Genomic DNA, 26013 nt, shown 5'->3' with positions numbered 1-26013 from the left:
TCTCCCTTCCTGTTTCCTACATCATTTTTGTATCATTTTAACTTGGCATTATTATAGTGTTTTGGGGTTTTTTGGTATGTGTTTTTTAAAGTACACATCTCACCATGTAGTCACTAATGGCTCGTCCACCCTGAAAAAGTGATCGGCATAGGTAAGTTTCCTAGGGTGTGAAAAATCCACACCCCCGACAGACAGTTAAGCTGACATAACCCCTGGTATAGACAGTGCTAGGTCAAAAAATTTTCCATTGATCTAGCTAGTGCCTCTCACGAGGTGGATTACCACAGTGATACTACAGCAATAGGAGGTGTTCTAAGTGCCTACACTGAAGCGTTTTAAGCATAAACATAGCCTCAGAAAGTGCTCCAAAACATGAATCACATGTTGACTGATGTATTGTCGTCTTCATCAGTCCTCACTCAGACTATCAGTTTCAGTGTCTGCTGCTGCTCCTACTTCTTGCCACGCAGCAACAGAGTCACATTCACAAGATGGATCAGTTCCACTGCTACCCACAAGGTTCTGAATAGTACCAAGCAAAAGGCCACGTCAATTTTACTCAGCTGCTGGTGAAAGATATGAGAAGGTGCAGAAGTATTTGCTGGATTTATTCAAGGGAAGGGGATCCCCAAAAATGGGGTTAAAAGTATCAGAGACCCCTTTCCATCATCTTACAACTGCTAGGCAACTCTGGAAAGGGCAGAAGTGAGTGATTTTCCTGTACTGCAGCTGAAGGAGGTTTAAATCAGATACTTATTAGCTCAACAGATATGAAACATGGAGTCCACAGGGTAGAGTCTATGAACAGAATTCTGGAAGAAATCTTAGCACCCTTTCCAGAAACTGCAGGTGGGGGAAGCTATAAAGGAGTTCAGCTTCTCAAAAGGGCATTGCTCCTGGGTTCACAGAGATCACCCACCCATCCTCATCTTTCATATCTACTGTGGGCTATTAGGCATCTGCTAAATTTTCCAAGTCCTACTCACCTCATCATTCTGTTCTTTAGAGAGTAAAATAACTGATAAAAATGGAACCTATTCACTCATCTCAGTGGCGTATTAACTCAAACACCATGATAATTTATGTAACAACTATTTCATAGCTGGAACATTTTAGCAGAAGTATCCAACTAATACGCTTCCCCAATCTGTGTGAATTCCTTAGACATTAGAGGCTGAAGGCTTCTTCAAATCAGGTTATCATCTAGTTCTAGTCCATCCACCTGGGAAGTGCATGATTGCTCCATACAATATATTCTGTACATTTCTCTAGCAGATCTACTCCACACTATAATTAGTTTCCACCAGTAGGAGACCTTTCCTCCTCACTAGTGTCTCTATGAAGATGATGCCTCCACAATGCTTCCCAAAGCTGGAAAAACCAGGGCTATACCTCAAACCAGGCCTTTTATCAGCATAGTTCTATGGTAGCCGCCAAGGCATTAGAATGAATAACACACTGTCTCATGGTCAAAACAGTAGACATACTTTAGAGTCCTTAAAGAAAATGTAGCTAAGAATTCTTTGGCCTCTAGGTTTTCAAAATGTCTGGTTCCAATAGCCATGAATACAGCTCACTTAAAAACAAAAAAAACAAAACACCACCCCCCAAACCAAACATCATAATATTTGCAAATGACTGGATTTTACATTGGTATTTGATATTAAGCTATAAAGAATGGCTCCAATTAGAAAAGTTAACGTAACCCTCTTTGCTTTTTTCAGAGTAACAGCCGTGTTAGTCTGTATTTGCAAAAAGAAAAGGAGTACTTGTGGCACCTTAGAGACTAACCAATTTATTAGAGCATAAGCTTTCGTGAGCTACAGCTCACTTGTGTTCCCCTCCCCTCCCTGCAAAAAAAAAAAAGAAAAAGATTTTTTTGGGCGGTCAGGTGAGGGAACCAGGAGAGGGGGGGAAAATCAGAGTGGATGGAGTGAAGATTTTAGTTGTCTCTGGTTATGAACCCAATATTGGACACAGTTAAATTAATAGTGTCGAATTCACTGTATCATAATTTGGAATAATATGTAGATAACTTACCTAAATTCAGGCAAAGGTGATGGATTTATGAAGAGGTTTCTGAATCTGTATTTCTTGAATCTGGAAAAGTCAGTAGCTACCGTTTCCTTGTGGGGTGTTTCAATAATTATGCAGGGGGAGATGCCTCCTGATATTGTGGGTGGCCAACAACTCTACAATGTAAACAACAACAACAAAAATCTTATAAGTGCTTACTTCACCTGCCCAGTTTGCTTTTGAGGTACATACTAAACAGAATAAAATAAATGAAGAAATTGAATAACGTCTATTATGTACATGTAACCTATCTAGCTTCAATATCCTTCAAAATGCTATAAGTAATTTCAAAAACATAAGCAAAATGTGTGAGAATTTATTTTAAAATTAACTACAAGCTAGTTTATTCAAGTGTTCCAGGATATACATATGGGTATTGAAAAATTAGAAAACAAAAGAATGACTTTCAAGTCAAGGTGGAACCACCACATGCACGTAATTCTGATAAATCAAAGGAACCTGGCTTTTGGGAGGTAAATAACTTGTCATTTATCAGCCAAGGTGTAACTAATCCATTGCTTGAACCATCAGTTTATTTATCTGTAGAACAATACATTTGTGTTCTCTTGAATACCTAAAATGTCATGGGGAACACAGCAGCCAATTCCACTATCTACTTTTCATCTGGGGAACATAAGGAGGAAAGAACAGAAATGAACTATCTACAGCACCTCAGTGGAGATTCAGCAATGTATTACTGTCAATTAACTATTCAAGGGCAAACTGCCCACACATAGTTCCAGGGCTAGATACGAACCTGTCAAGCAGCAGCAACAGCTTTTCAGCCTGCCAAGGACCAAAAATGATACATAATGGAGACCCAAAACAAGGGACATATAAAATTATTCATGCAGGAAACCTTAAAATGATATGGGAGTCATTCCTGTTGTACAACTGACTCTCTAACTTGTTTCATGATTGTTTAATTAAAAACATAACAGCCACAGTGGGTCAGACCCATGGTCCATTTAGCCCAGTATCCTGTCTTCAGATGGTGGCCAGTGGCAGATGCTTCGAAGTGAATGAACAGAATAGGGCAATATCAAGTGATCTATCCCATCATTCTGTCCCAGCTTCCGGCAGCCAGAGGCTCAGCAACATCCAAAGCATGGGGTTGTGTCCCTGATCATCCTGGCTAATTGCCATTGATGGATCTAATTTTTTTGTAATCCAGTTATACTGTTGGCCTTCACAACACCCCCTAGCAATGAGTTCCACTGGTTGACTGTACATTGTGTGAAGTACCTTATGTTTGTTTTAAACCTGCTGCCTATTAAGTTCATCAGGTGACCGCTTAGTCTTATGAGAAGGCATAAACACAGTTATTGATAAGTTTCCACCAATGAAAGTGAGGGGACATCAAATTTGTATGGAATATAGGCAGCAGATTAAAAGTGAGCTAAATCCCTTTAAAAAAAAAAAAAAAGGGAAGATGTGGCCAGTTTGTCAGCAAGTGATTTCTAATGGGATGAGATTTGCTGTAGCCCACAGAGCTGTTCCAGGACACGTTTATTTTGCAGAATACTGCATATGAAAAACGCACACATCCCATACATACAAACCTATTTAGTGAGATGGAACTATCTGATTGCAGCTGGTTAATAAAGTAACTTTTATACCTATATAGCACCTTCCATCTCCAGCTCTCAGAACACTTCACAATCATCATGTTTAGCTTCAGCGTATTCCTTTGATATAATTAAGTATTATTCCCATTCTTTTAAAAAACCAGAAGACATTGACTTTCCCCGAAGTCATAGTCAGGTCTTGTCTACAATAGTTAAAGTGCTGTTTTAATCTGCTTTAGTTAAACTAAAATAAGAGGGCTTGCATTGGTTTAAGAGTGCCTTATCTTGGTTCATTTTAAACTGATTCCTAAGAGACTTGAGAAAACACAAAATAAACGTGGTTTAAACTGAAATAAGAGCACCCACATAGCCTTTTCACCCATTCAACTAAATAGGTTTAATTTAAGCTGCGGTTTTAAACCAGTGTAACATTCTTGTTTAGACAAGCTCTGGAATTAATTCCATTTTAAATCCACACCAGACCTCATTCAAGAATAACCTTCCACATATAGATAAGCCTTCGGCCTGTGGCAGAGGAGGGCATACAACTCAGAAGTCCTGCTCCTGAACAATGATACTCTCTACTTCAGTAGAATAGTAGCTTCCCCTCACGACCCAACTGACATCTTCCAGTGCCAAATGCATATATAAAATGGGAGGACTCCTCCCCCGCCATATTGAGTTCCAATCGGTTTTGTATGCATGAATGCATTACCTTAATCTCATACTGATGTCTTTTAATGACCTTTTCATCTTCTCCTTTCTGGATATCCTGTTGAGAAAGACATTAATTGATCAATGCCCCTCAACCATACTGTCATATAAAGCAGTGTGCAGAGTAAACCACCACCATCTTGCTCCACTTCCTAATCATGTGTTCTACTGAGAAGACTAACACAATTCTTCCCTGTCCCCCTACAGCAGCAGGTATAGGAAACAAACCTTCCAATCCTGTATATTTCCAGGTAAGTTAGTCCCTTGCTCACCTCTGTTGCTCTCCTCTTCTTGGTCTGGAGAGACTCTGGTGCCTGCAGCTCTTGTGGAAACTCTTTCTGACAGGAGGGTGGGGGTGGCGGTAGCAGCTGCTGCTGCTGCTGCTTGGCTTGCAAACGACTACTGGAGAGGAGAAAAACGTATATAGCATGAAGAGAGCAGCTGTTATTAAAGGGACATAGGCTAGTTTGGTTTATGAAGCTGTCAGAAATTACCTGCGTCTTGACATCTTCCTTGGGCTGTAGGATCCCTTCCTGGAATGCAGAAAGAACAAGAACTTAGTCCATAGACCCAAGAGGAGAAATATGGGGCAAACTACAGAGCTTAACTCAGATTCAACACCAAGGTTTTTGGGCTGCACATTTCAACACTGGCTTTACACCATTAGGCATCAGAGCACAATGCAAAGTATGTGTGCACATACGTACAAATATACAGTGTGCATGTATTTTATATCTACATAATCACACAATATAGGGTATACATATGCATGATCAGATTCACCACTAGTGTAAATCCATGTTTTCCAAAATACATGTGCCCATTTACACCAATAGCAAATTTAATTCAGTGCATTTGTATAGGGGGATACTTCATCTAGGTGGGAGAGTGAATCCAGCGTGTGCAAGGAGAGAAAGGGCATACTAAGCCCAGTCATCTCCTCTTCCCCACCTTCAATGTATTAGTGTAGCATATTGGTCTATTATACATAAATACACACCCACATTAAACAACCACCATATATTTTATATGCACTGCCATATTATTTTTATTATATACACACTCATCTAATGTATACAACACAGTGTAATAGGACATACATTTCAAAAAATACACACACACAGCAGTAGTGTGTATTCACCCACCTTATGTACAGAACCAGACAGCTCTTCCTCGCCTAGCTATTTCTGTCCCCTGCACACCGGGCCCCCTGGAGCTGCTACACCTCTCCCCACCCCAGCTCTGAGAGGACTCTACCCAGGACGCCAGGGCTCCCTGACCCCTGGGGCTCTGCGAGCTGCTCCGGCTCTGCGCGTTTCTCCGGCCCCTGAAATGCCGGTTCCGCGCCAATTTACAGAGAGCGGGGAAGAGCAGGCGGCAGCGGCCTGGGGCTGGGCTCAGGGCGTCCCCCTGGTGAGGCCTCCCCCGCTCCACCCCCGGGACCTGCCGGGGACCCATCCCCCCGCATGTCACAGGGCAGGGGGTCCACGCGGGCGGGCACTTTCCTCCCGCGCCCGCACGGGGCCAGGCTCCCTCCAAAAAGGCAGCCCCTTCCCCGCCCCGTGCGCCTGCACCCTCCCAGCGGGGCAAGGATAGCGAGGGAGCAGGGCAGGATCCCGAGCCAGACGCCCTGCACCCCGAGCCAGTCCCCCCCCAGCCCCCAAGCACAGGGAGACCCCCCCCTCCACATACCCCCACTCCACACACGGCCTCCCCTGCCCCGTTCACGGGTGGGAGGCAATGCGGGTCTCCCGCGGGCACCCGCCACCCCGCGCTAAGTCACTCAGCCGGGGGGAGGGGAGCCCCCTCCTCACACGCCCCCCCCGTTTTACCCTCTCTGGGCGGTATAATGGGGCCAGCCAGGGGCTGGATTAGCCGCCCCAGCCGGATTCCCCACCCCCCTCCCTCCCTGCACCGAGCCAGTCTCCCTCCAAAACCTCAGGCACCGGCGCCCCGGCCCCCACTCCAACAGGGGCCAGCGCGGAAGGGGGTCACCCCAGGGCTGGGGGGCAGGGGGCTGCAGCCGACACCCCCCCCGTCACCCCGCGGAGGGAGGCGCAGCCCCCGGCGTGCCCAGGGCCCCCATGCTCAGAGAGGCTCGCAGGGGGCGCCCGGGGGCGGGATGGGGAGCGCCCGCCAGACACCTCTCCCCAGCCACTCTCCCTCCAAAACAGCGCCCGGGCGGGCATCCCGCCGCGCCACCCGCCGCGGCCCCGCCACCGCGCGGGGCCCAGTCCCCGCCGATCGCCCCGGAGCGGGCCCTCCAGAGCCGGGGCGCCGCCGCCGACCCCCGGGCCCGCCGCCCCCCAGCCCGCAGGAGGGGGCGGTACAGGCACCTCAGCGCCTTGTCCCCCCACCCCGGCCCATCTGTCCCCCCCGCCTCGCCGCGTCCCGCCCCGGCCCTGCCCCAGGCTCGGGGACACCCCCTCATGCATTGCCCGCCAGCCTGTCTGCCCGCCCCCCAGACCCTTCAGCCGGGCGCACCTCACCCGCGGTCGGCCGGCTCACTGCTGCTCAGCTGGCGCCGGCGCCAAGTCCCTATATACTGCCGCCCGGGCCCTCCCCTGCGCATGCGCAAGTGCGTCCCGGCTCATCACCCCCCGTCATCGTCCCTCCCTGCAACACCCGCGCCTTACTCACCCCCCACGCAGCACAGGGCACCCCCAGCCTGCTGCACTCTCCAGCAGTCCGACAAGCCTCCAGAGATCAACAGTCCCCCACCCTCCCTCTCCCATGCAGCCAGGGCACCCTTGGACAGCCTTCCCTGTCTCATGTGCTCTGCCTGCCCCCACCACGGCCAGGGCACCCACTGGACAGCCTTCCCTGCCCCCAACACAGCCAGGGCACCCACTGGACAGCCTTCCCTGCCCCCACCACAGCCAGGGCACCCGCTAGGCAGCCTTCCCTGCCCCTATGTGCTCTGCCCCCAACACAGCCAGGGCACCCACTGAACAGCCTTCCCTGTCCCATATGCTCTGCCTGCCCCCAGCAGGCCATGGCACCCACTGGACAGCCTTCCCTGCCCCCAACACAGCCAGGGCACCCACTGGACAGCCTTCCCTGCCCCCAACACAGCCAGGGCACCCACTGGACAGCCTTCCCTGCCCCTATGTGCTCTGCTGCCCCCAACACAGCCAGGGCACCCACTGGACAGCCTTCCCTGCCCCCAACACAGCCAGGGCACCCACTGGACAGCCTTCCCTGCCCCTATGTGCTCTGCCCCCAACACAGCCAGGGCACCCACTGAACAGCCTTCCCTGCCCCATATGCTCTGCCTGCCCCCAGCAGGCCATGGCACCCACTGGACAGCCTTCCCTGCCCCATGTGCTCTGCTGCCCCCGCCACAGCCAGGGCACCCACTGGACAGCCTTCCCTGCCTCCAACACAGCCAGGGCACCTGCTAGGCAGCCTTCCCTACCCCTATGTGCTCTGCCCCCAACACAGCCAGGGCCCCACCTAGACAGCCTTCCCTGCCCCCAACATGGCCCAGGGCACCCCGACTTGCTGCTCCCAGGGGCAGGGGAGGGCACAGCAGCCTCATCCCTGCAGGGATATGCAGCCTCATCTCAGGTTCCCCATGCTCCCATAGAGGCACCGACCTACATACAATTCTGCTCTGCCCCAGTCCAGTACACTACACGCCAGGCGGCTGCAACTCCCAAAGGGAGGTCATTCGCCAGCAGCAGCCTCACGCCCAGCCCCCCCCCCACACACACACACAGCAGGAACTCCCTACACCTCTCCCCGTCGCCTCCGGCCCGGCCCATGCAATGCGCCCGGGATTCCTGCTCGGGGGGTGCAGCAAGGAACAGCACAGCTGTCCCCACCCGACGCCTTCCCCCTACAGCCAGAACACGCCGCAGCCCGGCGCGGAGCTCCACCCCCGGGCGGAGTCAGGGCCAGCCTCGAGCCAATGGGGAGGGAGTTAGGGCCGACAACGTGGAGCTGGCTGCAAAATGTAAACATAGAGCAGTGCGCGGCGTGGCTCCCATAACAGTGAATTTAAAATCCGGCAGTGTTCTGTTTAACCAGAGAGAAACTAGCTTACACACTGGGAGCAGGTCTTAGCCTTACCCTCACCCGAACCTTCTCCCCTCCCCAGTTTCAATTAGAGGGAGCATTGGCATCACTATGTTTCAGCATCATTTGAGGTCCTTTAATTCTCATTACCCAGGTGCTGTATTACTCTGACATAAAAAGAAAAGGAGTACTTGTGGCACCTTAGAGACTAACCAATTTATTTGAGCATGAGCTTTCGTGAGCTACAGCTCACTTCATCAGATGTTTACCGTGGAAACTGCAGCAGACTTTATATACACACAGAAATATGTATATATAAAGATGTATATGTATATATATATATGTATATATATGTATATATAAATGTGTATATAAAGTCTGCTGCAGTTTCCACGGTAAACATCTGATGAAGTGAGCTGTAGCTCACGAAAGCTCATGCTCAAATAAATTGGTTAGTCTCTAAGGTGCCACAAGTCCTCCTTTTCTTTTTGCGAATACAGACTAACACGGCTGTTCCTCTGAAATCTGACATAAAAGCGCATGATATTTGACAGAAGCCTATGGCTAAATTTGGACCTTCTTTTTGGTCATCATGACTCTCGACATCAACTCACTCCTAAGGCAGCAGCAACTTTGAGTTCAGTGTATCTCTTGAATGTAGCAGACTTTCCCAAGTCTCTCAGTAGGAATGGTGGGCATTTAAAATGTAAAAGTTCCCAAATGTTTCAAAAAACATTAATGTATTTTTAAAAGAGCTCTCAGGTCTAAATTCCACAGAGATTTTGGATAGATGATGTAAGCGATAAGAACAAAGTTTGAGTGCAACCAGAACTCCCCAAAATTAAAAGAAATTCAACTTTACACACAGTTGAGAATACTTAAAAATTAACGTCCTCTTATCCTAGTATTTTTCTTGTCCCCCTCTCTTCCACCTTCTGTGTCTCAGGCCTTGTCTAAACACAAAACTTTCCACATTTTAAAATCTGTTTTAAAATAGATTTAGTTAAACCAATGCAAACTCCTGTGCAGATGTTCTGAAATTGGTTTACAGCTGGTTTAGATCAATTTACCTTTATTCAGTAATTTCAGTATAAGCCAGCAATAAGTCTATTCAAGCATGGTGTACAGAGGGCATACTGATTTAAATAAATACATTTTTAAAACAATTTTGGTTAAAATGGTGCGAGCTCTGTGCATAGACAAGGCCTCAGACACCCCCTTCCTATGTATTGTTGTCTCCTTCCCCTCACCTCTCTAAACACTTCTGTTCTTCCTCCTTCCATTCTCTCCCCATCCCACCACACACACACACACAATGTAATATCACATAACAAAATTACACACCATTTTCTGATATCCTAAAGGCATGACAAAAAGTACAAATATATGTACTTTTTATTCCTTTATTTTTCCATTTCAAAGAGCAATAAAAAACAGTATATTATATCAAAGGTTAAGATGTTATAATAGATTCATTGGCAAACAGACTATTTCAACATGTAGTAAACTCTTTGGAGCAGGGACTGTCTTTCAATTCTGTGTGCACAATGTTTAGTACAATAGAGCCTACATTTCTGTCCACTGCCACAATACAATAAACAACGTCTTACAGTAGTATGTGATAGATACCCAAGGCCAATGTCTTTCACAATTCTACAAAACTGCCACAGAATCTAAGCTTTCCTTTTTGACAAGTTACATTGCTAGTCCTTCTGATTGAGAAAACTTCCAAATGTAAAATCAAAGAAAAAACAATGTGGTGTTTACTGTTCACATCTGTAAGTAGCCTAAAAGCAACCTATGTGATGTGAACTCCCACTATTCATTCCAATGGAGTTAAATTTTGAAAACTAGAAGTGAGAAAATAAAATGCCATTGTTAATTATTTCACGAATGATCATTTTAAAATAAGTGTTCAGTCTATGTGCTTACTACTGATAGGCACAGACAGATATTGGCAAGGATTGTATAACATAAATGCGGAAGAGATGGCCAGCCCTCTGTGGAGATAGAGGCGGTTAGGGACTATTTAGAAAAGCTGGACGTGCACAAGTCCATGGGGCCGGACGAGTTGCATCCGAGAGTGCTGAAGGAATTGGCGGCTGTGATTGCAGAGCCACTGGCCATTATCTTTGAAAACTCGTGGCGAACCGGGGAAGTCCCGGATGACTGGAAAAAGGCTAATGTAGTGCCAATCTTTAAAAAAGGGAAGAAGGAAGATCCTGGGAACTACAGGCCAGTCAGCCTCACCTCAGTCCCTGGAAAAATCATGGAGCAGGTCCTCAAAGAATCAATCCTGAAGCACTTGCATGAGAGGAAAGTGATCAGGAACAGCCAGCATGGATTCACCAAGGGAAGGTCATGCCTGACTAATCTAATCGCCTTTTATGATGAGATTACTGGTTCTGTGGATGAAGGGAAAGCAGTGGATGTATTGTTTCTTGACTTTAGCAAAGCTTTTGACACGGTCTCCCATAGTATTCTTGTCAGCAAGTTAAGGAAGTATGGGCTGGATGAATGCACCATAAGGTGGGTAGAAAGCTGGCTAAATTGTCGGGCTCAACGGGTAGTGATCAATGGCTCCATGTCTAGTTGGCAGCCGGTATCAAGTGGAGTGCCCCAGGGGTCGGTCCTGGGGCCGGTTTTATTCAATATCTTCATAAATGATCTGGAGGATGGTGTGGATTGCACTCTCAGCAAATTTGCGGATGATACTAAACTGGGAGGAGTGGTAGATACGCTGGAGGGGAGGGATAGGATACAGAAGGACCTAGACCAATTGGAAGATTGGGCCAAAAGGAATCTGATGAGGTTCAATAAGGATAAGTGCAGGGTCCTGCACTTAGGACGGAAGAACCCAATGCACAGCTACAGACTAGGGACCGAATGGCTAGGCAGCAGTTCTGCAGAAAAGGACCTAGGGGTGACAGTGGACGAGAAGCTGGATATGAGTCAGCAGTGTGCCCTTGTTGCCAAGAAGGCCAATGGCATTTTGGGATGTATAAGTAGGGGCATAGCGAGCAGATCGAGGGACGTGATCGTTCCCCTCTATTCGACATTGGTGAGGCCTCATCTGGAGTACTGTGTCCAGTTTTGGGCCCCACACTTCAAGAAGGATGTGGATAAATTGGAGAGAGTCCAGCGAAGGGCAACAAAAATGATTAGGGGACTGGAACACATGAGTTATGAGGAGAGGCTGAGGGAGCTGGGATTGTTTAGCCTGCAGAAGAGAAGAATGAGGGGGGATTTGATAGCTGCTTTCAACTACCTGAAAGGGGGTTCCAAAGAGGATGGCTCTAGACTGTTCTCAATGGTAGCAGATGACAGAACGAAGAGTAATGGTCTCAAGTTGCAGTGGGGGAGGTTTAGATTGGATATTAGGAAAAACTTTTTCACTAAGAGGGTGGTGAAACACTGGAATGCGTTACCTAGGGAGGTGGTAGAATCTCCTTCCTTAGAGGTTTTTAAGGTCAGGCTTGACAAAGCCCTGGCTGGGATGATTTAACTGGGAATTGGTCCTGCTTTGAGCAGGGGGTTGGACTAGATGACCTTCTGGGGTCCCTTCCAACCCTGATATTCTATGATTCTATGATTCTATGAACATTAGCACACGTTAACATACCAACTAATACATTTTAACAGTCTATGATACACAAAGGACACTGCCTTTAACACATTAGTTTTAGTTCAGCCAGACTTAACACATGAAAGGCAATATGGCTTCATAAGTCAAACCAAAGAGCCATATTTCTTTGATTCTCAATAGTATCACCTTTCTTCTTTGTCTAGATAGATACATTTGGATCCATTGACCTTTACTCATGATGGAAACACTCAGTAGTCCTACCCTAGGGGAAAACCAGTTTCTTTTGCTTCTAGTCTCAATTACATTGGAAGAAGTTGCTCTGTCAGATAGTCTTACCCTTGTCTCTATGTGGCTGAAAACCTGGTCTTTTGCCTTCAATACTAAAAAAGTTAATGGCTCCCCCAACCACGACCCTATCCTTGTTATTCTCAGTTGCTCCTCAGCCTATTAAGGAGGCACCCATTTCTATATCCCTCCTGAAAGGGTTCCTCTGCAATCCCTACACTGAGGAGCAACACCTGTTAATAATAGTGTATTAACCCTCTCCTTACCTAACACCGCATATGGTCTCACACTGACACTCAGAAAAGAGAGGACTGATTGTCTTCAAATTTTCTAGCACAAATTCACCTCTGAGCTGTGACTAAGCATGAGGAATTTCAGTTCAAGTAGTAGTTTGGGGAGTACATTCTAAGCCACTGAAAATAGGAACATAAAAATAAAATACTGAATGCTTTTCATGATCAAAATACTTTATAAATATATAACTAATTCCCACATCACCCCTATGAAGCAGGTAGAATACTATATCCATTTCATAGAGGGGGGGAAAGTGAGTTAGACGTCAAGGGACTTGCTCTAGCACTGGGTTTCTTGTCACTGCCAACACGCTAGGTCCTCTGAGCTGGGAATTATACGAAGATGTGTCTGGTTCCTGACTGATGAGAGACCAGGCTGATTCAGACAATGCTATCAAACCTGCAGCTGTAGAGGACCCTTGTCTCTTGGGGTTTTTTTCCTACAAAGGCAGGTTGAAGTTAGTTTAACGTTCACTGCTTACACTTCTCTGTGTCGTGCTGTATGATATAGTCAGTGCTGGCTGTAAGCTTCAAAGTGATAATAATTTGAGCCCCAAAGAATCTAAATTTCTCTACATGCCCTCCTCCTTATCTTGGCCATGGCTGGGACACAATGCAGATTTCCTCTCACCAACTTTAACATAGGAAGCCCCCATCCACTATTTCCCATACTCACTCCACAAACACATGCAGCAGTTCTAGACAGATTCCCTATTATCCAACCCCTATAGGTCTACACTTCTGCCCACACCGCTGGCATGGGAAAGGAATGTGGATCAAATGGGGTGGAGGATGTTGCTCCCTGGACCTTGGAGGGCAATCAGATTACTATGCAGAAACCCATGGATTTGCTTGAACTGGCCCTGATCAGAGAGGGGTGGTTAAAGCAGAATTGCAAATACCCACTACTCTGCCTTTCTCTGTTTCTATGCGATGTGTAAATTATTGTCTAACAGACTTTCAGCTTTGAAATGCAAAATTTAATTTCTGGGGTTACAGCTTCAAGTTAAATCTGGAATTTGGTCATTTTAGGCCGTGTTCAGTGGTAACGTTATGGCTACCCCATGAATTTAATGCAAGTAGCATATGTTGAGGTTTGTCTGCCCACTCTGAGGCCTGGTCTACACTAGGAACTTCCATGGTATTGGCTACATCTCTTGGGGTGAGAAAAATCCACACCCATGAGAGATGAAGCTATACCAACCTAACCCCTGCTTGAGACAGTGCTAGGTCAATGGAAGAATTATTATGAACCCCTCCTGCCAGCATACGTAGCGTCTACATTGAAGAGCTACAGTGATGCAGCTGCAGCAGCAGCACTGTAGCATTTTAAGTGTGGACAGACCCCGATTCTTTCTTCCCAGGTTTCAGACCCATCTCCTCATCCACAAAGTGTGTGGCAGCTGGCCCGCTCCCATCTTCCAAGTGCCACAAACCCTGGTAACCAGCAAAGATGCCCAGCTGCTCTGTTTTCTCCTCCCAAAAGGAGGTCTCTGAGAAGACCCATCATAGGAAAAATGTGAGTCTTGTAGCAGTCAGCTAAATTCTCCTTTACACTGAAGTCATATTTTTAGTTATACTTACTGCTGGGACTTCTCTTTGTGTGGTGTAACAATGAGAAGGCCATGTTTTGGGAGGTAGCCTTGTTTTGTGGTACTGCCCAGGACTGGGAGTCAGGAGTTCTGAATTCCATTCCTGGCTATGTGAACTTGGACAAGCTACAATGTCTCTCTGCCTCATGTTCCCCATCCATAACATAAGGATACAGCTTCTGCCTCCCAGAGATGGTAAAGGATTAGTTAGCGTATGTACAAAACTTTCAACATGTAAAGGGACATCTGAATGTTCAACATAATTTACATAGTGCCAGTTCAGTGCACAATTCCTTACAGACAAAAAGGAATGTACAATCTAAATAAAACAAAATGCAATATCAGACGGTGAGATTGTTAAAGGAAAGAAGATGGGGGGAAGGAAAGCAACTATTTTACAAATTAAGTCTTATGTTTCTTTATGATCAGGAACCAGATTTGGAGCTGATCGCGTCAGAACTGCAATTAGTACACAGTAACAAGCCACAGTTTTGCCAAATGGAGGAAAACGTGTTCTTAAGGATTATTTTCCAATCTTTATTACTATTTATGCTTTGTAAGAGGAGCAATATTTAAATGGTTAATGATAAATTGTAAGTGCTAATAGTAAAATTCGAAGGCAGAATTCACATGCCATTGAGATGTACTGGTAAAGTGCCATACAACCCGCAAGTAATATGTTTTATATAATTCAGCAACCTCAAAAAAACAATAGGTGCCTCACTGATACTAGTTCAAAAAGGCTAAAGCTAATATTGCAACAAAGGGTTGTAAATGTGGGCCCTTTCCACAATGAGAATATCTACAGTAGACAATTTTATATGTTTGCCAGCCATGGAAGCAGAACAATGCTAGACACAACTGTGGGTGGTTTTATTTTAATGTTGAACAGTTAGCTTAATAACTGTAAATTGCCATTGGTGCAGATCCTCCAGTTGAAGCCATGATGGAAGTTGTAGTATAGACAGCTCAGGCATTCTGCCTGCTGCTCTAGACAATAGGGTGATAAAACTGCCAGTGACCAGTCTAGATTAGCACTCCCACCATTGGAAATGCACTACTGTTGGACAACAGTGGGAGATTTTCACAATACCTCCATCTCTGTTTAAACTAGGGGAAATGTCAAAAAATGGCCCACTGGTGTTAGCAACATTGGGAGCCTGAGGCCCTTCCTACCCTGGGTCAGGTTTATTTTTGCACCCTGTACTTACACCAATACAAACCTCTAGCATAGAGGCACTGTACGAGTAGCTTATGCATTTCAAACTGGAGTAAGTCACAGCTTACTCCAATGCAGTGCACCTACATTAAGGACACCAGAGCAGTTACATGATGCAAAATATATTGGAGAAAGAGACCAGCAGACAGACAGCCCTGGCAGTGGTGTTGGAACAATTTTTTTACGGGGGTGGAGTGCTGAGAGCCATTGAACAAAACTGTAAACCCTGTATGTGATGGAAACCACTTCAAGCTAGGGGGTGTTGCTGCAGTCCCAGCACTCCTAGTTCGAACATCCCTGAGTCCTGGCTTACATGGGTTGTTTATTACTGCCATGGTTTCTAACCCCATGGTGTAACTAACAGCATTATAAAGGCTGTTGGCAGCCAGTGATCCATTGTTTATATTTAAAAGACATTTTTCAAAAAATCCTCTGTTGCTAACACTGGTTCAGCTCTACTAGCTGCTGCAGGCCTTTTAACAACAATGTTGTTAAGACCTGATCTGAGCAGGATTAGGTAAAACAATGATTAAATTGGTGACAACAGCCCTTGCCCACCCTACACTAGGACTCCCATTGTTGCTTAATTTTTGTGGGACTGAACTATTGTTAGCAATGATGGAAACATTTTAGGAAGTGTACTTGGAATAGACAGGGCTCACCGTAGACCAAACTCAGCACATCATAACCATGTTTGGCACCACAGTACAAAAGCTCAGGGAACACTAGAGCCATGGTATGGGTCAGCAATGGAACTGGAAAAAAGATTACTACCAGCAGTCCACTCTTTGTGGCTGCGTCTCTCTATAGGACCACAGAGTAGTTGAGAAGGTATCCGCTACACGGGCCCCTGTGACCACTTCCCATCGTGGTTCAGTGGACTGTTGAGTCGATCTCTGCTCCCACAATCTCTTAATGTGACTGGGTTTTTAAACAGCTCCCCATTTCCCTCCAGCCACTGGTTTCTTCTCTCAGTGGGGCTCGGAAGAGGGTTGTTGAGCAGCTCTCCAATTCACACCATGTCCTCAACCGTCTTGCCACTAGAATAGGGGAATTTCCTCACCAGTCCTGATCCTTGCTATAGGATGGCTAAGTGACTATCACATTTAGGCCAGGTGTATACTGTAGATAGGGCCTTATGGTGGTAGGATGAGATGGTGCCCTTCCCTTAATCGGCATACTATCAAAACTGAGTTTTATTAATTCACATTTCTCAGCCTGTGTTCAGTCTCCTCTATTCTGAAAGGTTAAATTGTGTTTTAAGGATGTCAAGGGGACAATGGTGTTGCGAACATGTCCTAGCATGACTTTTCCTATGATAGAAATGACTCATTCTCATATATATATATAGAGAGAGAGACACACACAGAAACCTTGACTCTCATTTGCATGTGTCATTGGATGATGAAGTGTGAAAATGGAGGTGGGTTAAGAATATGTACTAAAACTACACTATAAGAAAGCATACACTGCACGGCTGAATCAGAAAATATAATGATTAGGGATCCATTACAGTTTTAACCACTGAAGAGGTGTAATTCAAATGATACTATGGTGATTAGAGCTATATCAATAGCTATGGGCTTGCCTACAAAGAAAAGTTATATTGGTATAAGCTGAGGTGTTAATTTAAACAGATACAATTATGGACACTTTTATTCTGGTATAAGAAAGGCTTTTTTCTGTTTACTTTGGAAGGAGTTTAAGCCAAACTGGAAACAAAAACCCTACTCTTATTCCAGAAAAAGTGTCCATATGAGGAGCTATACCAGCATAGCTATAGCAGTTTAACTACATGGGTATAATTGTACCTGTATAACTGGTAAAAAACTTTCCTTGTAGACAGGCCTCATTATATAGCTCCTTGTTTTCCTAAGCTCATAACCCTCTATATGTTTTTTCCTTTGGGAATGAAAACTTCAACATTGTACTCTCTCAGCAAATGCATGATTTTTTTTTCCCCTGGAAATTCAGTTTGACCATTTTTGAGTTACTTGGAAAATAAAAAAAACACTCCACTGATTTTTTTCATACATAAGAATTACACAGTCACAAATCACAGAACTGGGCTTTTTGAAGTTTACACTTTATTGAACAATACAACAGGTAAAACATACCTGTTCATAGGAATGATCATATTGGGTCAGAGCAGTGGTCCAGCTAGTCACGATCCCATCTCTGACAGGGACTAGTACAACTCGTGCAGAAGAAAGTGCAGGAAATCCCGTAATTCCAGAGAGGTTGCTGTCTTCCCTGGGAACAGATTAACGGTGAGTATCTTCACTGCAGAGATAATTCAAGTTACTTCCCTTGCATTTACCTAGCTCAAGTGCAAGTGGCTACACTGTGAAAATAACACACGGCTGTATTCACACTAGTAATGCACTCATTCATGTATGGCACATCCAGGTGGATCCTACCATTATTCTTTCCACTGCAGTAAGTTGAGCAGCTCTATGTATTTTTTTTCCCGCTCAGAAAACTGGGGGGAGACCTTATCTGTTCTTTCTGGGCACACAGGAGGAAATATGGGAAGGCATTGGAGGACTAGCAGCACTCAAACAGAGCTAGCCTGGCTCCATGCTACAGAGCAGCGCTGTTAGCACCTGATAGATTGGCTGACCGATTGTGGGTATAGGGTAAACCTAACACGAGCATAATCTAAATTAGATGTCAACACAAGACAAGAGATTGTGTGTGGGGATAGGACTCAAGTAAGTAGCAACACTCAAATTTACATTAACTTTGAAGCCCTATAATGTAATGAACTTTTATAATTGATTTCAATGAATAAGTGCTTTCAGGTGTCAACATTCAGAAATGTATTGATAAATCTATTTTACAGGCAGATGGGGTCACTCTACCCTTGGATTAGCAGATTGCCAGTTAACTCAAGGTAAAGGCTAGTGCTCACTTATGGGGCCCAGTGAGCATGTGAAGTGTCTACACTTGCTTTCACAAAGCAATTAGATACCACAAATTAACTGTCAACTAACTCTAGATAAAAGTCTAGTGAAGACTCCCTTACAGAGGCAGCATACCCTCTACCTTGGCTTCCCAGACAACCCCTCTTTAAATGAAGTGTTTGACTCGTATCTGCAAATTATCTCTTCCCATTACAGGGTCACCAAGTCTATGTTATTTGGCTAGGGCACTGCCCAAGGTGATATGCCATGAAATATGTATAATATGTATGTTCAGCTATATGTGACCATCCACATAAGGAGCTCATTGCTGACAATGAGTGTTAGCAATTCTCTCCCCTGCCCTTCCCCACCCCCCAAAACTCTTCTTATTGGTACTGAAAGTGGTTTAAATTGCCACTGAAAGGAGTACAAGACTTTTAGCACCATTATGTGTAATAAGGACCTAGTAGAACAATATTTTGATGATGCTTGATGTAGTGGGAGAAAGCTATTTACAGTACCCATCTACAGCAGCAGTTAAACCATTTTCAATATCAGGTGAAGGGAGGGGGCAAAGGAGAGACACTCATAGGCCCCATCTCCACTAGGGTTCAATGCCACTGATGTTAACATTAGCAGAAGACACTCAGCAAATGTTAAGAACATCAGCTAGTCCTATATGAAGCAAGTCTAATCAGTATTGTGTTCAAAACTGCCAGCAGCCAGTGGGATGTCTAGACCAGAGTTCCCAGGGCAAATACTGGTAGGTGAAGTTAAACCAGTGGGATGTTTTTGAACATTTTGCTATCAGAGACAAGACCATTGCTTACTGTATCCAGCAGCAATGGGTCATTTTCCTAGTACAGGCCATACCTTCCTGTATCCTTAACAGCATCTCAGAATCCTCACTTGGACCAAGATTCTGTGGCTTTTGTATGGTAATTTGGCAAACAGTTGGAGGCAGACACCCCTTATAAGGAAGGTTGGGCCATGCATCATTGGAAAGGTATCAGAGTGGTAGCCGTGTTTGTTCTCTGTCAGCAAAAACAACGAGGAGTAGTTGTAGTACCTTAGAGACTAACAAATTTATTTGGGCATAAGCTTTCGTGGGCTAAAACCCACTTCATCAGATGCATGGAGTGGAAAATACAGTAGGAAGATAGATACATAGTACATGAAAAGATGGGGGTTGCCTTACCAACCCTCATCTTTGTGTGTGTATAATTAATTAATTAATAAATAATAATAATAATAATAATTAATTAATTATACACACACAAAGATGAGGGTTGGTAAGGCAACCCCCATCTTTTCATGTACTATGTATCTATCTTCCTACTGTATTTTCCACTCCATGCATCTGATGAAGTGGGTTTAGCCCACAAAAACTTATGCCCAAATAAATTTGTTAGTCTCTAAGATGCCACCAGTACCCCTCGTTTTTTCCTTCATTGGAAAGGTAGAATCCTCACAGATATTTAGTATTGATTTGACGTCGGCTTGAGCTGACAGTGTAGCCACTAAAATAAGCAAAAGGAAGTTGAGCCTGCAATTGTTAGAATTGGAACTTTGTTTACCCTTTGCCATTCCCACTTATGGATACCAAGAGCACAATTTGTTTCACAGCTGCTGGAAGAGCAATTATACCCCCAGAACAGAGAGAATTTTGAACTACAAAGGTCATTTTGTAGTGATAATTGTATTTATATACAGTGTCCAAAATTAGAGCTCAAACATTTGGAATTTAACTATAGTATGGAAAAAAGATTCAGACAAGCCACTTTAATAACAGGCCAATTTTTATTGATTGTTAAGATCATATGTTTCTTCATGAAGTGCAAGATGCACCATGAAACCAAAATACAGGAAGTTGTGTTATTAAATACACATTGTTTAAGCAATGCTACTTTTTGGCAAAGTGCTGTATTTTGTTGTTGTTCAGCTTGTATCAAACTGCCTATTCAAACTAAGAGCCAGACAACCTTTGATATCAAAAGAACTGCTACAAGTAGAGAAAGTGGCTCCAGAAAGCAGCTGCCATATATGCATAGACTGATGTACAGTATTTATCTTAACTGAAATGTCCCTTTTGAATTTTCAAGTTTGCTGTGTACAAGTTAAACCTAGAAGGCACAGGTTTGTTTACAACACATCTGTCTATTGACCGATACATACGGAAACACAGTTTCAACAAAATTAATGAATCAGCATCTGAGACAGTGCAAGGCCTCCACTTTTACAACAAACAATATGTTTTACTACTGTTCAAAAACCGTATAAAAAGCCATACAACTCACACACTACTAGAGAACAACAACAAAAAAACTGCCCAAGAACTCCAGGCACAAAATAGAACTAGTAACATAAATATGCAAGACAAAATTAACAAAAAAAAAAAGTCACTGATGAAGTACTGTATATATTTCATACAATATAGCATGGTTTCCAATATTAAGAATTGAGAGGCACAGCTTTTGTGCAACAAAAAAGTTTATATCCTGAAAGATATAGGATTTCATCACTAGAAAGTTATCCAGTAATATAGTATAAAAAAAAAAAAAAAAAGATTAGTATCTCCCACTTTTTAGGAGCAGTCTAAAATTGCTTTTACTTGCCAACTGAAAAAAGGAGGCTCCAATTCTAATGCTTGGGAGCCATGCACTTCCCCTCCACTAAAAAATTAAAGGATTACAAAACCCTTTTAATTCTGAGAGGTGGAGATTCCATCTTCCTTCATTTAACTTTAGGAAAATTAAAGCTGAAGGAAAGCAGTTATTTAGGAAGAGAAAAATTAAAGCAAGGAGTCTCCTGAGCTGAAAAGTGTGTGTGTGTGTACACATATGTATGTGTGTGTGCGCGGGGAGGAGATGAAAGAAAGGCAGAGGAAAAGTGGAAATGAAAAGGTATCATACCGGAAGCAAAATTAAGATCTCCGTGAGCAAATGAGAGAGACTCTAGGAATACGAGACTGGTGAATCTACAAAATTATTCTTGGATAAATAATTGAGAGTTTCTAGCCCAGAGGAAAATATCACTGTGTATATATATGGATATGCATCACTAAAAAAAGAAGAGGTAAGAACACCAACAAAAATCGTCTACATTCTGAACTAGCATTAAGCACTTAGACTCATACATAATCACTCAAAGCAAAACCTATGTTCCATATCCCTGGAAGTTTCAAAGAACAGGTTAGACTAAACAGCTTTCAGGAATGGTCTATAAATGTGATCCAGCCTAAGTGCAGGGGGCTAGACTAGATGACCTCCCAACACTTCTAGGGATATATCCCAGTAAGATGACAGGAGTACACACAAAAGCAATGTAGATAGTGCTACATTTATAGATACACATGGCAGTTAAACTGCTAACTAAAACCAGAAAAAAATGGAGTATTTGAACGGAATTGGGGACCAGAAGGCTATTTGCTACAGGATTAGGAAGATTCGCTCCACAAGAGTTCAGCCTGCATATATTATATGCAGTGCTACTCATACTGCAAGATTACTACAAGGCATTAGGTTTTTGTATCAGCAAAATTGAAACATTTGGTCATATTTCAAAGAACATTTCATAGGTTTGAAATAATTCTTAAGCATTATTGGTCTCATCTAAACACAAAAATTAAAGCCACCCATATACACGTTTTATAGTGCTGAGGCTTTTCCACATGATTTCAGCAGGAAGACACTGTTGAATGTGACTAACATTTATATGCCTTAGCAGCAAATACAGGAAAAGCAGTGATCACAGATGAAGCACTGGAAACAAAAGAGAAAGAGTAAAGTTTCACTAGTCTCCCCGCCCCAAACTCATTCCTTGATTTACTCAAATTTCCAAGAATTATCTATCATGGTTGATTTTGTAGTGTGGCTGTCTAGAAGAATCTACACTATCAAATTTGGTAGCTTTGCCTTTCAAGGCATGCTTTCTTCCAGAAGATCATGCAAGATTTTAATATTTTTTGAAGAGGATGTTTAATGTTCTGTACTTTCCCCTCTCCCCCACTAGTCTATAAAATTAACATCAAGTAAGATTTTTCTGCTTTTATGCCACATGAGCAATGAAATAGCCACTGTTAATGTAGCTCCTACATCTTCACTTTTATATACTCTCCTAGCACTGTTTAATTCTGGAAGACTAGTAGTGTTAGAATGTATTTATAATGTTATGCCTTTCATCACTTCCAGTCATGGCCACCTCAATTTTATTCTCTCATTGGGAAAGAATTGGGAGGGGTGCAAGACCTCATCTGGAAATAGGTTTTCCATCCAGCAGTTTGTGAGCCATTCCTAATCTATCACTTGATCAATTCGAGGCAGTATCAGCAGCTCGGAAGCCCACCTGTACTCACCATCCACCAGAATAGGTTCTGCAGAAGGTGTTTCAGCTGCAGATGGACCTATTACAGAAGACAGTCAGTCTAGCCTTTTCTCCTTGGTTCAGACTACAGATAAACTAAACCAAGTTTTGGGAGCTATGTAATGGATGCATCCTCTCCCCAAAGGAAAAAGAAGAAGAAAAAAGGGGTGGGGGGGAAGAGAGCAAAGGTTGCATGATCTAAAATACTGATGGAATCTTTGGGTTAAGTGTCTATATTTAATAACCCATAGGTCTACTTTTCATTTCACTCCATATAAGGCATAAAGTTTGTCCCTCTCCAAATACCTGTAACATTTGTGCCACATCTTATTCCAGTATTATCAGGTGGACATTTTACTCTCTTCTGCTGCTTATATGAAGTACCTGACAACCGTAATTAAACTGGTTTGTTTAATGCAAGCAGATAATGTCTAATTTAGACAGAGGTGAAAGTAAGCTGGTACACCCTGGTACGGTGTACCAGTAGGAGCCAGTGCGCTGTACCAGGACCAGCTTTCCCAGAGGGCAATTTAAAGCCCTGGGGTAGTGGCGGCAGGGCCCTGGAGCTCCAGCTGCCGCTACTGCCTTGGGGCCCCTTTAAATCCCCACCTGAGCCCTGCTGCCCGAGCCCTGGGGTAGCGGCGGCAGGGCTCTGGCAGGGATTTAAAGGGCCCCAGAGTGCCAGCCACCGCTACTGCCCCGGGGCCCTTCAAATCCCCGCCAGAGCCCTGCTGCCAAAGCCCTGGGGTAGCGGCGGTGGGGCTCCGGTGGAGATTTAAAGGGCCTGGGCAGTAGCGGCGGCTGGAGCCCCGGGGCCCTTTAAATCCCCGATGGAGCCCGGCCACCGCTACCCCAGGGCTTGGACAGCAGGGCTCAGGCGGGGATTTAAAGGGCTTGGGGCTCCGGCAGCTGCTACCACAGTGGAGCCCCAGGCCCTTTAAAGCTCTGCCAGAGCCCAGAGCCCCGGGGTAGCGGTGGCAGCCGGGAGCCCCCAGGGCTCCTCAGTGATTTAAAGGGCCTGGGGCTCCCTTGCGGTAGTGGCAGCTGGAGCCCTGGGCCCTTTAAATTGCCCCCGAGCCCCGGGGCTCCCAGCCACCTCTGCAGCTGGTAGCTCAGGGGTGATTTAAAGGGCCCTGGGCTCCCAGCCGCCACTACCGCAGCTGGAGCCCTGGCCCTTTAAATCGCCTGGGGACTTAAGGCCACGCCCCTTCCAGTTGAGGCCACGCCCCCTGCTCAGGACTCCGGCATACTGGTAAATCCTCTAACTTACTTTCACCCCTGAATTTAGATTAAATCTAGAGTTATCCTTCTTTCAATAAGAGTTTAGTGACATCTACTCCAAATCCATTGGCAACTATAGCATTTTAATGCTTATGTTAGAGTATAACTGTGTACACAGTATATACAGACATGCAAAGCTGTCAAAAGCACTAGTTATTAAAGTATATGGCTGACCCCAATAATTTTGTAACTTCATATGACTGAAGAATGCATGTTCCATCTTTGTTAGAATTTTCTTTAAAAACCCATCCATACATCGTAGTAAAGTTAAAAACCACACTCACACACATTTCCAAGACACTGAAATATTCAAGATAACCATTTAGGACCTATAGCAAGGCATTTTTTGATACACTATATGTAAATGTGGTTTCAAACTAATGTAACACTAGTCACGATTGTGTTCAAATGATTGATGGTCAGCTTCAGATTGATCACACCTTCATTATCTACACATTAAAACAAGAGCAAGCTAAGAACAATTAACCGATAGGATTAAAACCTCAAAAGCCTTCAGTAATTGTACTGACGCTGGCAAGGCTGGTGAACAAACAATCCATTGTGCTTGATTTGCCGAGAGTGGCAATCCCTGGTAAGATTTTGGCGACGGAGACTGTTTCTGTTGAGATGGGGTCTTTCATTATGTTCTTTTATCCACTGAGTTGGACGAAAACTCTTGGTTTGTTCCAGAAAACTTGAGTGAGCGGCAAGAGTGGCAACGTAGCAATGAATATGCTGCCCCATTTCATTTCGCGCTTCCATTCTAAAATTTAATACACAAATGTTACGGTTACAGTTCAGCTAGCACTTTGAGATCTAGATAAGTTTATTAAAGGAATATATTTTCTTCTAGCTGAATGAATATAGATAGGCTTGGAAGGATTAGTTTTGTGTCAGTAAATGTCACTAAACATCAATTTCATCATGTGCGCACACACAAAAATATTTCTATCAATAATAGAAATGTACAGATAGGCAAAATAAGAAAAAGGCAAAATAAGAAAAATGCTGCTTGGAGAACTTAAGAGCCTGATTTCAGGATATTTACTGTTGACAATTTGTATTTTAATGGTTATAATGCTTTTACGTTTTGGATCTCAATGTGTAATGCCATTAAATTATTGTCTGACATCCCCACTGCCTGGCCCTTCCACCCCAATAATCTCCTGCAACTGGGAGAATTTAAATAGATAAAAATAAAAAAGTGCTAAAAATAAGCAGACATAATCCATCAAAGTTGTTTAAAAATAATCAAATTCTGCCAAGCTATAGATATAGATATTTATATAGATGTTTACACAAATCACTTCCACTAGGTGACCCTATCCTATCACACAAGGCATGAAGTTTTCTGATGTAGTTCTTTAGCACGTTTCAGGGAGTGAGCTGATAATAGGTCTGTTTCCTCTACTCTCATCCTCTCTGTAAATGACTGTGTTATGTTGCCTTTTGTATTTCTGATTCAATATGTAATCTTTTGGGCATAATGCACTTTCCAGCTTGCTATTATTCATGAACTAATGGCATAATGCCCAAAAGATCATATAATGTATTAAATACAGAAGGCAGCATGTATTTCACTATCCTCAGAAGAATTAGTAAATATTTACTAGATGTTATGGTTAAAGGTCATCTTGCACACAGATAGTTTAGGCTGTGTGAAAATAAAGGGCACTAATAAAAGATTGTTTGGGTTGCCAGCCATGCAGGAAAATCCAAACATGGTGTTCATGCATAAGACCTGGAAAGTTAGACCACTTAAGCCACTCAAGTCAGACCAGCTGTGTGAAATGCCATGGGTAACTGATATTAAAGATCTTTCTTCAGCCTGTCCTTTTGATTCCCTCATGCCACTCAAAGTCAGACTGCTGTAAAGACATCCCATCACACAGTATGAGGCATAACCAACCTATGTAAAGGTAAAATGTTTCTTCCCTCCAACCCCCACAGCCTGATGTATGGTGTTTGAGGGTTGTTGTTAAGTTTTGTAACATAAGAGCTTTCCAGAGCCAATACAAATTTTTAAAAACTTCCACAAACCTCTCCATCGAGGTGGCATGATAGTTGTGACATTACGTGTATAGCAGATGCTTTTATGGGACACGAAGTGG

The 26013-nt window shown here is 44.0% G+C and overlaps 2 protein-coding genes across 14 annotated transcripts in view; both read right to left on the bottom strand.

The window, feature by feature from the left end:
* CCNE2 (cyclin E2) overlaps positions 1–17672 on the bottom strand; it is a 30128-nt gene extending 12456 nt beyond the window's left edge. The window contains exons 1-5 of one of the 4 annotated variants that reach the window (XM_073330540.2): positions 17471–17672; positions 4853–4891; positions 4631–4760; positions 4360–4416; positions 2041–2192 (exon numbers count right to left, since the gene is read on the bottom strand). In XM_073330540.2, the coding sequence (XP_073186641.1) occupies positions 2041–2192; positions 4360–4416; positions 4631–4760; positions 4853–4891; positions 17471–17490 (398 nt within the window). In that variant the 5' untranslated portion in view covers positions 17491–17672. Of the gene's footprint in view, positions 1–2040; positions 2193–4359; positions 4417–4630; positions 4761–4852; positions 4892–6842; positions 6918–17470 lie in introns of those variants that run through there. The other 3 variants (XM_073330543.1, XM_073330542.2, XM_073330541.1) reach the window with 3 other exon arrangements.
* A 2368-nt stretch (positions 17673–20040) lies between these two features.
* TP53INP1 (tumor protein p53 inducible nuclear protein 1) overlaps positions 20041–26013 on the bottom strand; it is a 62083-nt gene continuing 56110 nt past the window's right edge. For 9 of the 10 annotated variants that reach the window (XM_073330544.2, XM_078851477.1, XM_073330545.2 and 6 more), the window contains one exon: positions 20041–24665. In XM_073330544.2, the coding sequence (XP_073186645.1) occupies positions 24416–24665 (250 nt within the window). In that variant the 3' untranslated portion in view covers positions 20041–24415. The remainder of the gene's footprint in view (positions 24666–26013) is intronic. The other variant, XM_073330552.2, reaches the window with a different exon arrangement.

Source organism: Lepidochelys kempii, chromosome 2 (genome assembly GCF_965140285.1).
Source record: "Lepidochelys kempii isolate rLepKem1 chromosome 2, rLepKem1.hap1, whole genome shotgun sequence".
Lineage (NCBI taxonomy): Eukaryota > Metazoa > Chordata > Testudines > Cheloniidae > Lepidochelys > Lepidochelys kempii.
The sequence above is the reverse complement of the archived record's forward strand: the minus strand, read 5'-3'. Positions and strand labels throughout refer to the sequence as shown.